Source organism: Athene cunicularia (genome assembly GCF_003259725.1).
Source record: "Athene cunicularia isolate RWA chromosome 28 unlocalized genomic scaffold, athCun1 chr28_part1, whole genome shotgun sequence".
NCBI lineage: Eukaryota > Metazoa > Chordata > Aves > Strigiformes > Strigidae > Athene > Athene cunicularia.
Genome location: NW_020799139.1, coordinates 1,110,240 through 1,120,432, shown reverse-complemented (window position 1 = coordinate 1,120,432; position 10,193 = coordinate 1,110,240). Strand labels below are relative to the sequence as shown.

Here is a 10,193-nt window from a genome sequence, read left to right as displayed (position 1 = left end):
GTGTCCGGGAGCGGGTCGGTTCCCGGTTCCCGGGGCTGTGTGCTGCCAGCCCTGCCGTGGGTAACCCCGGCTCTGTTACGGTGTTGCTCGGGGGCCCCCAAAACCCCCCGCCGGTTCCCACCCCGCAGTCCCATCCCATCCACAGCCTGGGCTTTGCACCGGCCAAAATGTGCGGTCCCGGGGTCCCGGGCAGAGGCCGGTGTGTCCCCGGGGGCAGCGGCCCCTTCCCCTTCCGCAGGCCAGAGCCGAAGCCGCGTGTGGATCCACAAGAGCCATTCCTGGGGGTCGGGACAGGCTGCGACTGGATTTGGGCTCCTCGCACGGCGCGGCCGGGCCAGCTGGCCACGAAGGGAAAACTGGTCTGGGACATCGCTTCACTTATTTCTAAGAAATCAAGAACTGGCTCCTGTTCAGCTTGTGCAATTACAGAGGGAGCAGTACATCCTCCCTGCGCTTTTTAACCAGGCGAGCGCTGCTTTGCTACCGGCTCGTGCTGAGGTTTGTGGGGTGCCGCTTCAAATCCCAGCGATAAAATGACACCTGCGTGGGCAGGCGCGGCGTGGGGACTCGGATCTGCCAGCAGCATCTGCTGCTGCTGGTGCCCAGACAGGGTAAAAGCATAAAAACTGGGAATTGGCGATTCTCAGGGTGGACATCACCATTAGCAGCACCCCGAAATGTTGTAAAAGGGAGGAGAAAAGGGTCTTTGCCTTCTCCCCAACGGGTTAACACAGCTTTAGAAATTTCTGCTCTAATCACAGTTGTCACATTTGCAGAGCACCAGAGCTCTCCACCCCGGGTACGGGCTGGGGATAAGACAAAACAGGCATTAAAAATGTTACTCAGCACTTGGCCACCAAAGTTTTGAGGATTTTTGTGTTGCTCCCAGCTGTGCTGGGCAGGACCTGCTGTGCTGAATTGGGTTGATCTCAGCCACCGAAAATGAGCTGGGCTGAAGCTTTGCAAAGCTTTAGCTGTCTCCAAAGGCTAACTGGAATTGTCTCTCTCCGTCCCCAAGGGAAGGGGACCGTGTTTTATTTTATGTGCACGACCACTTGCTGCCACAAGCAAACATGAATCATAGCAAATGCTGTAAAGGGAGCTCGGCAGCAATGGGAAAGAAGGAAGGGAGGCATGTCACAGCGTGAGTTAAGGGGTGACGCCAGCTCTGGGAAGGTGCCTGGTGTCCCTGTGGCCATACACGGTGACATTAGAGGTGGTGGGGCTCTCGAGAAGGGGCCGGAGCCTCAGCTGGGCTGAGGCAGCTTCATCCTGCACTTGGCATCTCCCTCCTCCTGCCTGTCAGCACACACCCCTCAGCCCATGACTCAGCCTTCGCCCACGGGATGAGAATCTCTGCAAACCTCTCTCCCGTGTCAGCTGCACGAGATGGCCACAGTTACCCCTCGGTGCCTCCACGGGGGGTGGGAAGCCCCTCTCTGACCTCTTTGGGACCCCAGCGCTGGGAGAGGGTCTCTCCTCTCTCCCGGGTCTCCAGGTGCAGGGGCTGTGCGGCCACAGCAGGGCTTTCCACTCAAGAATGCTCCTGGGCGCCCAAACCCATCTAAAACCCAGGCCAGGCTCAGTGCAGGAGAGATCTCCAACCCTTCAGCCCCACCTAGAGTCTGGCCATGCTTAAGCTGGTCTCAACAGGAGCTGACACCCTGCCCGGCTCAGAAGGGGCTTCTTCCCTGACCCGCTGCAGGGACCTGGTGGCTTCTCCTCACTGACCCTGGAGCCACACGGGGGTCCCTGAAAAGCCAGGGAGAGGGAGATGCAGCAGGTAAAAAAATCGAGTCAGCAGCTCTACCCTGACCCAATACGGGGACAAGATGGGACAACACGGAGCCTTGCACAAGCGCACGCTCCCGGCTCGAGGAATAAGCTCCGTCCCTGCCGGATTTGCGAGTGTTGCGTACGTACGAGGATTAAGGTGCTGATCGAGGGCCACCCCACAATGGAACAGGAGCCTGACATGCTCTGAACCCACGTGCCATAACTCTCCTGGATGCCTCCATGAAAATAAAATGGCTTCTAGATGTTTGCCTCTCGCCAGGGCAGGACCTGGACCCTTGGACAGAAGGGATCACTGCACAAAAAGCAGTTCTGTTTCCTAGGGCTCTCACATCACCTCATGCAGAAGAGTCCAGGACCTTCCTTGCCTTTTTTTGCCCATTAAACCCCTATTTTTCTCCCTCTTCCTGCTCTGGATCGAAGGGGAATACACAATATACATTTAATGCCCCTGCCACACAGCCTGAACATCCTTCTTTCACCCCTTTTCTTGTCTCAAAGCACAGCACCCCAGTGCCAGCGCTCACCACCCTGACAGGAAACTGCAGATAAACTCGCAGCTCAGGAGAGAGCAGAAGGGAGGGCTCTTATCTCTGCTTAGCTTCCCTCCTCTGCACTGCCTTGTTACCATGACAAAACCTGCATTTTTTAAACACCACGCAGACACAGCTGATCTCACTGAGAAGCAACAAGAAGGGAGCAGTCACAGGGACCTTCACATGATGGCACGTTTTCAGCAGCTTCTCGCCAGCTGACATCAGGAGGGTCCTGCCGCTGCCGCTGGGGACGGTGGGACAGAGCAGGACCCAGCGGGATCCAAAGGAAGCGATTTTGGCTGCAGAACAGCACTTCTCCCCAGCCTGCAGCTTTCACCTCATGTGATCACATGCCCGTGTCCCTCTCACAAAGCAGAAAGGAATCTGCATATAGACAGAGACAATAAAAATCCCAGCCCACAAGTTCTGGCGAGGCTCTCTGCTCCCCAAGGAGCCCAGTTCAACTCTCCCCGTGCAGCAGGCGAGGGCCAGAAACCATCAGCTCGGAGCTACGGGAGTGCAGGGTGCTGGCGAGGCTGAGCAGTTCGTGCAGTTCCTCCAGCCCCTGGCCAAGAGCCCTTCTCCAGGTGCCTCCAGGGGCTTCTATCATACACAATCCCAGCAGAAAAATCCAAACATGCTCGCAGCAGCTCGTGGCCTCCCTACAGACATTCACTGTGGGGATCACGGGGAATAAAACTCTCCCTGTAACCTCACAGCTAACGTGGCCACCATGCAAACACTTGCGGCGACCAAGTGCTCAGCACCTTCTCTGCTGGAGTTCAGGGCAAGGGTTTCTCCCAGGTCCTTAATTGTAATCAGGGCACTTAGCAGAGCTGCGGCTGCAAAGGGGCCATCTTTAGGCTCAGCACGGCAAGAGCCACTGCCAAAAGACAGAAACTCCAGAGTAATGCAGGTGTTTGGAGCAGATGGCAAGGGACAGACTTACAGAAATAGAGAGTATGACCCCCCAGTGAGGTCCAGGGACAAGAACACCTCCAGGAAAGCAGCTCACATCCTCTTTCCATCATTCCGATTTCTTCCTGCAACCTCCACATTTGCCAGCTAGGGCTGGCACTGCTTTCTGTTGCACTTGGCCACTGACACAATTAAATGCCCTCAGCAGGAGTGAGAAGTCCTACGGCCATCTCCAGGGCTGGGCGGCACATAGCACCATGTCCCAGGCAACACCAAGGCCATCAGAAGCAGGGAAAGGGGGCAAAAAAGCCACAGAGACATAACTGTAATGCTATCACTGGACAGGAGGATAAAATACATGCACTTCCCTAAGAAAAGACAGAGTTAGTGAGAGGATGGACAGCTGTCCCATATCTCTCAGCTCTGGATCATTTCACCCCAACCACACAAAGAATTCGTGTGACTTGTCCTCTTGCAGTAGATCTAAGCAACGTGCCAGCTGGGCATGCGGTCCCAGCATCAGGAAACTGAAAATAAATATTTACTGAACTCCTAAGTGCTCTTTCCACACTTGCGAACAGACACTTCTATTTGCACTTCCCTGCACAAACAGACCAAAAGCCACAACTTTCGTGCTCACCCGACCAGAGTTTGCAGGCAACCTCCTAGAAACAAGCAGCAGAGAAACCAAAGGTGAGAAGAGGGACAACCCTGCTTGGGTTGATAAGCACCCACGGGGGCAGAGGTTCACCCGGAGGGGGTACCTACAGCCTAAGGGGGGGTCCCAACCCCACGCCCTGGAGCAGAGAGCCACCCCCATGTCCCAGCCTTACCAGGGATGAGCTGGCAGCGGCGGTTCAGGAAGGTCTGGGAGGCCATGTAGTCATAGTAGACAATGTTGAGCCCCACGCTGTGGTTCTCCAGCCAGCGCGCGAGGGCACGTCCGCGAGCGTAGACCTCCAGCGCCCGCAGGCGCAGCGTCCCGCGTAGCTCCAGCCGCACACGGCCGCGCAGGACCTCCCCGCTGCTGTAGGCACCGCACACTTGCCCGTCCTCCAGCTCCACCGACAGGCTCCTCACACGCCCCGGGGGCTGCATCGCTGGTGGCCCCACTGCTCCAGCAGCTCCAGGAGGCTGGTCGCTGCCTGGGCTGAGGTGAGCGGGACAGGCGGCTGCGCAGCCCTCTGGGGAGGGGAGGAAAGAGTAAAGGCTACGCTGAAACCCCCCTAATTTATCCCTGCCCCTAACTGGCCCAACCCTGCAGACTTAATCTTCCCCAGGGTTGGACCGAGACCCTGTTTTGCAGCGACGTTTTGGCGTTGACCTCACGCGCATGAAGGTTGATGCCGTGCCAAGGCTGGGGCCGCGGAGACGAGCAAAGTGTTTTTAAACCAATCGAGAAATACCGTGACTTCATCTTATCTCTGAGTCACAGACACTGTCGACGTGCAACTGGTACGTGCTGGTGGCTCCGTCGGCAGGGAGGGGTGTCACACACCACCAACCGTGCTGGCAGATTTCACAAAGCTGGGGGAACCGAAGGAAGGTTGTTTGGCCTTCCCAGTTCAGGCATTCCTGGGGCATTGCTGGAAGGGGTGGGAGACAAGTTTAGAAAGCAAAGACCCTTGTTTTCAGAAGCCAGTTTACTTTCTGTGTCTGAAGTTGCACCAAACTCCACATGAAAAAGAAAAGTGAATAACCACAGGGTCCTCCCACTGACAGCTCCCCAGCCAGCTGGTTCCACCAAAAGGGTGACGTCCATCATTTATCCCCAGTGAACCGTGTCTGTTTCTGCGGTTGCACGGGTGGCAATGCCACCTCAGGGTCATGTCAAAGTGATGGGACAGACTTGTAGCAGATGCAAGACCCTGTTACTACACCAAATGATGCAATCTAGGTGTTTGAATCGAGGGGTTTGCAACGTGCCAGCAGAAGATACCGCATTTGCAAGATGTGAGTACGTGGCTGGAGCGAAGACTGTCCCTCTCCCAAGAGACACGGAGTCCAATCCCAAGAGGAGAGCTCGAGGGCTTATGGGCCCAGCTCACACACAAACTGCAGCAATTGGAAATGGGTTAGTAACCCGTGCTCTGATGCTCTGGTGCTGGCTCAGGGCACATGTGAATCAAGCCCATCTGCATCGAAAGGCAGAGAAGAGCTTGTGAAGTGGCAGCAGTGACGAGGCGGCAGCTGACCCTGCTCACTCGGCCTCCCAAGGTGATGGGGCAGCCCAGCCCACTCTGATCCCTCTTTAAAATACCTACATCCCAAACAGAGATGGTGCAAGCTCAGCATTCAGGAAGCCCACGTGAGTTATCAACTCAACAAAAATACACAGCTCACCTCTAGGAAAACAGCCCACTCATCATAAGCTGGGGAGAGCTGCCTCTCTGCCCTAATGTTCACTGACCTTTGCTTTCAGGCCTTGACACCAAAATCCAAACAGATAATAAGGGAATATTCCAGCCCACACACAGCCCTGACAGAGCCTCTCACTTTGCTTCTGATCTCTTGCCCTTTCCCTGAGCTTCCCCCTACCCCATCTGCTTCCTCCTGCCCCAGCACCTGACTCAAAGCACTCAGTGGGTCTCGCAATCTAGAGACATGTGTCACCCATCTCTCGAGGCTAACCTCCCAGTGTTTATTCTTGCTGTCACAACACCTTCGTGTGTCCTCATTCAATCTGAGAAAGAAATGTTCCCTGTAATAACACACAGTTGGGCCAAGAGCAGGGCACCAGGACTGCTAACAGGTAACACAACATGTAGGTTGGGTAGCGAGGTCTGGGCGGTCACCAAAGGAAGGAGAACATCACGGGGTGAAGGTCACCTTCCCCTGGGGACAGTATCTTTCCAGGGGCCCCAGGGGGACATGGCTCATTGGAGAGTTTGCCTTTTGGATTTCCGCTGGGCCTCTGGACTTAGGTGTGAACTTCTCTTTCTGCTGGGTCCTGAAGAGGTTTTGCGCCCTCCAGGGTAGCCCCAGGTGGGAGCATTTGATCTGAGGAGAGAGAAAAGCTTTCAGCACGCGGAGCAGGGGAGGAGGCAGGTGGTAATGTGGAACCTGGCAGCTCCTACATCTGAGGGGTCACACCCCTAGGCCGCTGCAGTCTGTGCCAGCCTGCATCCTCTCTCTCTGGCAGATGCACAGAGTGGTGCAAAGAGATGTTTACCCTGGCTGGACACCTCTAGCCATGCCAGTCTTCCTCCTTTGATCCTCTGTGAGGAACCAGAATCACCTTCCCCCTCCCCACAATGCTTCTTGGCTTAGGGATTTGGTTCCCTGTTCTTCCTCTCTCTTCCAAGATTTTTCTCAGCTACAACTCTGCTCCCCACAGAGCACTGACTTGAGCCTGGAGGCAGACAGGATCTGACACATGGCTGTCCTGTCTCAAGTAGCTCAAGAGCACACACTAAAACTGATGATGTTAATGGGGAGGCTACAGCTTTGCTTGGTATAATCCCGCTTCCCCAAGCCACCCCGTGGTAAATCCAAGCCTATTAAGGCCGTACCTGCTGTACCATGTCTTCGGAGAGTCGTTGTTTCTGCTGTCTGTGTGGGACCAGCATGGCCTGTGTGGTTGTGAGACCAAACTTTCATCTGCTGACAGGTGGAATTGAAATAAAAATTAAATTCAAGCCAGCAAATTAGGAGGCAGCATCAGAAAAGCTTTGCAGTTTGACTTGCAGTCACAGAGCTGCATGCATTTCCATTAACGAGAGGAAAAGCCAGGCTTTGCCGTCAGCATTTTGCTGAAAACCTTTGCCCAGACAGAAAACAATTCTCAGGGTGAGGAGGCAAATGAAGAAACTCACATGGCAGTTACAGGAATATCACTCCATATGCTAGTTCTGGAGCTGGTCCAGAAGCTTGGGGCCAAGGAAAAGATCGATTCAGCTATGATCTGTTCCACATTTAGTAAAACAAATGGCTTAGAAACAGATACATGGCATGAAGGGGCCTCTCTCTTAGCTGCAGAGTACTGGCCATCAGAAACAGGAGGCAACGTCAGAGGAGGATTTTCTTAATGCCTTCCATGACCAGCTCTAACCACATCCCTTCCTGAGGTTGCATAAGCACAGCTTTTGATTGAAATCCTCTCCTTCTTCCCAAATACGAATGCAAAACAACTTCTAAAAACAAATATAGCAAGGGAGGAAGATCGAGCCACTGGTTCACGTTCCAGAAAATCTTTCACATCGCCTGGACACGCTGAACGTTGCTGCGTGATGGCAGTGAGTGCTATGGCTGGCACAGGCATCAGCGTGGTGGGTGAGATGGCACTTGGGGAGGTGAAATCCCTCCTGAGATTAGGAGCCGCTGTGGGACCAGCAGCAGCAGGCACGGGGCTGAGCACAGCTGTCCTGCGTGGTTTTGGGGTAACAGTCCCATTTTCCTGAAGACCTGCTGCTGCATTGGTGCCTTCCTGCCATCTCCAACCCGTGATGTCTGAGCTGCCTCCTTTCCCAGAGCCCTGGGCACTGCTGCCCCTCACCCAGAGCCAGGAGAACCACCTCGGCGGGCACCCCAAGGGTCTGAGCAACGCGGCCTTATTGTGGTAGTGGAAGGGGATGTGGCTCCCGCGGTGGCTCCTGCTGTCTGCCATCACCCTCTGGCTCCGGAGGGCGGCTGATAGGCTGCCTGCTGCGTTGCGCTGAAGAAACAGGAGCCTGAACACTCATCCCCCAGGCAGAGGTTGCTTTGATGTTTCTGAAGTAGCAAGTCAGGCTTCCGTGTGAGGTTCTACCTGCCAGTCTGGAGAACACAAGAGCTGCTTTAACAGAAAGAGGCGGTAGCTGGGAAAGGCGCATCACACCCTGCACAGCCCCAAGTGCAGCACTGCCACACGCTGTGGGGAGAAGGGACAACCACATTGGCTGTAGGTGCCAGAGCAGCGTACGTAAAAGAAAAGAGGGTCCCCACCAGAGAAACATCTGCACAGCAAAGCTGGGAACAGACCTCTGGGTAGGAAGAGCTGTGTCATAGTGGTTCTTACCAACGCTTGGTTTCTCTCAGGGTCTTTATCACCTCTGGGGATGGATGAGGCATATTTGTTGGGATGAACAATATTTACAGGCTCTGGTGAAAGCAAAAGTGAAAGGTGTTAGAGCACTCTGGTCTCTGAACAATCTTTAGCTACAGCAGCTTCTCCTCCTGCAGTGGAGCACAGGAATCAATACAGCGATTTATCCTGCCAGCGAAGTGGAGCGAGAATGAACCTGGGCCTCATGGTGATGACACTGATGCTGAGTATGTCAAAACTATAAAACATTCAAAATATATAATTATATATCTAATGAATGCGTTATATCTTTATCTATAATTACATCACTAAAATCAACTGATAAAACCTACTGCTCAGCTCGTTATAAACCTCAGTAGTGGTCCGTACACGTTGCCTCTGTGTCACAGACTCCCCCTGCCTAGATCGTGCTCTGGGATGAGCTCTGATGTCAAGGTGGAGAATCGGGTGCAACCGTCCCCCAGCTGCATGTTCGTGCAGTCGATCTGGGAGGCAGCACGTTCCTTGTCATAGACTCTGCGAGATACCAGATAGGAGCAGCGTTCATCAGAAAGAACAGTTCCGGGAGATGCCCATCAGGCTCTCCTGCTGATACCTGGTGTCCTCTTGTCTGGGGCACTGTAGGCACTTTTCTGCTTGCACAAAGATCCACTGCTTCTGGGATCCCCAAATTTAATAGTAGACGTGTGCTGAAGGGAAGCCAAGAGAGCTACAGAACAGCCACTTAAAGCATAATCCCTTTGTTTCCCCTCTGTGTCCCTCCATCCATCTGTTTTTCACTGGCACAGATCCCGCCCCTTTCAGGACAGAATTCAACATGGGAACGTGCTGCCCTTTAGCTGTGTCTTGGTCCTCCCCAGAATCATGCTGTTACCTTTTCACTCAGCTTGGCGGGTGTACTCTGTTCACCCTTAAACTGTGCTTGATAAGAAGTGTGATCGCGGGACTGTCCGTCCCCTTTAATCGTAGGAACACATCCTGCCAAACAGCCAGAAGGGGAAACGAATGGTGTTATTTCTAAAAATGCTTTCTTTACCCTTGAAAGGAAATATTACTGATATCGAAGCTGCAATCTCGAGGCAGCTGCTCTTTTAGCATTTTAGTACCCCTGAATCCATTTCGTGTAATGAAACGGCAAAGCAGATGACACCAGATTGTGGTAAGGTGAGCTGCAACGCTCCAGAACATGGATGAGGTGCATCAGAAGCATGAAAACTCCAGCATGTGGGGATCCAGCAAGTGGAAAGGCAGCTGGAAAGGGTGCGCAGCAGAAGCTTGGTGAGTGGCTCTGGTTAGTGCTGTTAACCTCTTTGATGAGCATCAGATTGATTGACTCAGCTATAAAAAGAGAAAGCAAAATATCCAAATAGTTCTAACAGCTTTAATTGCCTGCAGCATGACTCTGAGCCAAGCCACTGAACCCCCTGGACTGTGGGGAAGGTCTGTTGGGGACGGACGGGTCTGTAAAACAGCTCACCCCTGTGCGAGTGCCGTGGCCTGGTAGCGGGCTGGATCTCCCGTGTCGGGTACAAGAAGGTGTAGATGGATGGAGGGAGCCTTATTTTCTGTCCCCACATGGAATGTTATCCTTCCATTTCTTGGCTGTGGGCAGGGGGGTCTCTGAAGGGGGGTGTGGGGACAGGGGAAGCTCTCCCTCGTCGCTGAGGTGAGGCCACGGATGTGGGGGTCTGTGTGCGACTCTAGGGGAACACCTGGGGCCACCGGTTGCAGGGGCCTCTCTGGAAACGCCAGCCGAGTTTCCGAGGAGGTTTCCCCGCTATCACCCCCAGCCAAGCCCAGCCCCCGCCCACGGCGGGGCGGCGCCGGCCTGCAAACCCCCCAGAACGGGGAGAACTGGGCGTGAGAAAATGGCTGACAGCGCTTCCCGGCCGAAGCGGGAGGCCTTTAGGAAGGGCAGGGCC

At 54.3% G+C, this 10,193-nt stretch overlaps 1 protein-coding gene and 1 pseudogene across 1 annotated transcript in view; both read right to left on the bottom strand.

Annotated features, from left to right (window-relative positions):
* The window catches only part of ARRDC2 (arrestin domain containing 2), a 9,512-nt gene extending 4,953 nt beyond the window's left edge, over positions 1 to 4,559 (bottom strand). The window contains exon 1 of the mRNA XM_026865076.1: positions 4,082 to 4,559. Within this exon, the coding sequence (XP_026720877.1) occupies positions 4,082 to 4,346 (265 nt within the window). The 5' untranslated portion in view covers positions 4,347 to 4,559. The remainder of the gene's footprint in view (positions 1 to 4,081) is intronic.
* Positions 4,560 to 6,059: 1,500 nt separating this feature from the next.
* LOC113489296 lies at positions 6,060 to 9,999 on the bottom strand (annotated as a pseudogene).
* Positions 10,000 to 10,193: the final 194 nt, after the last annotated feature.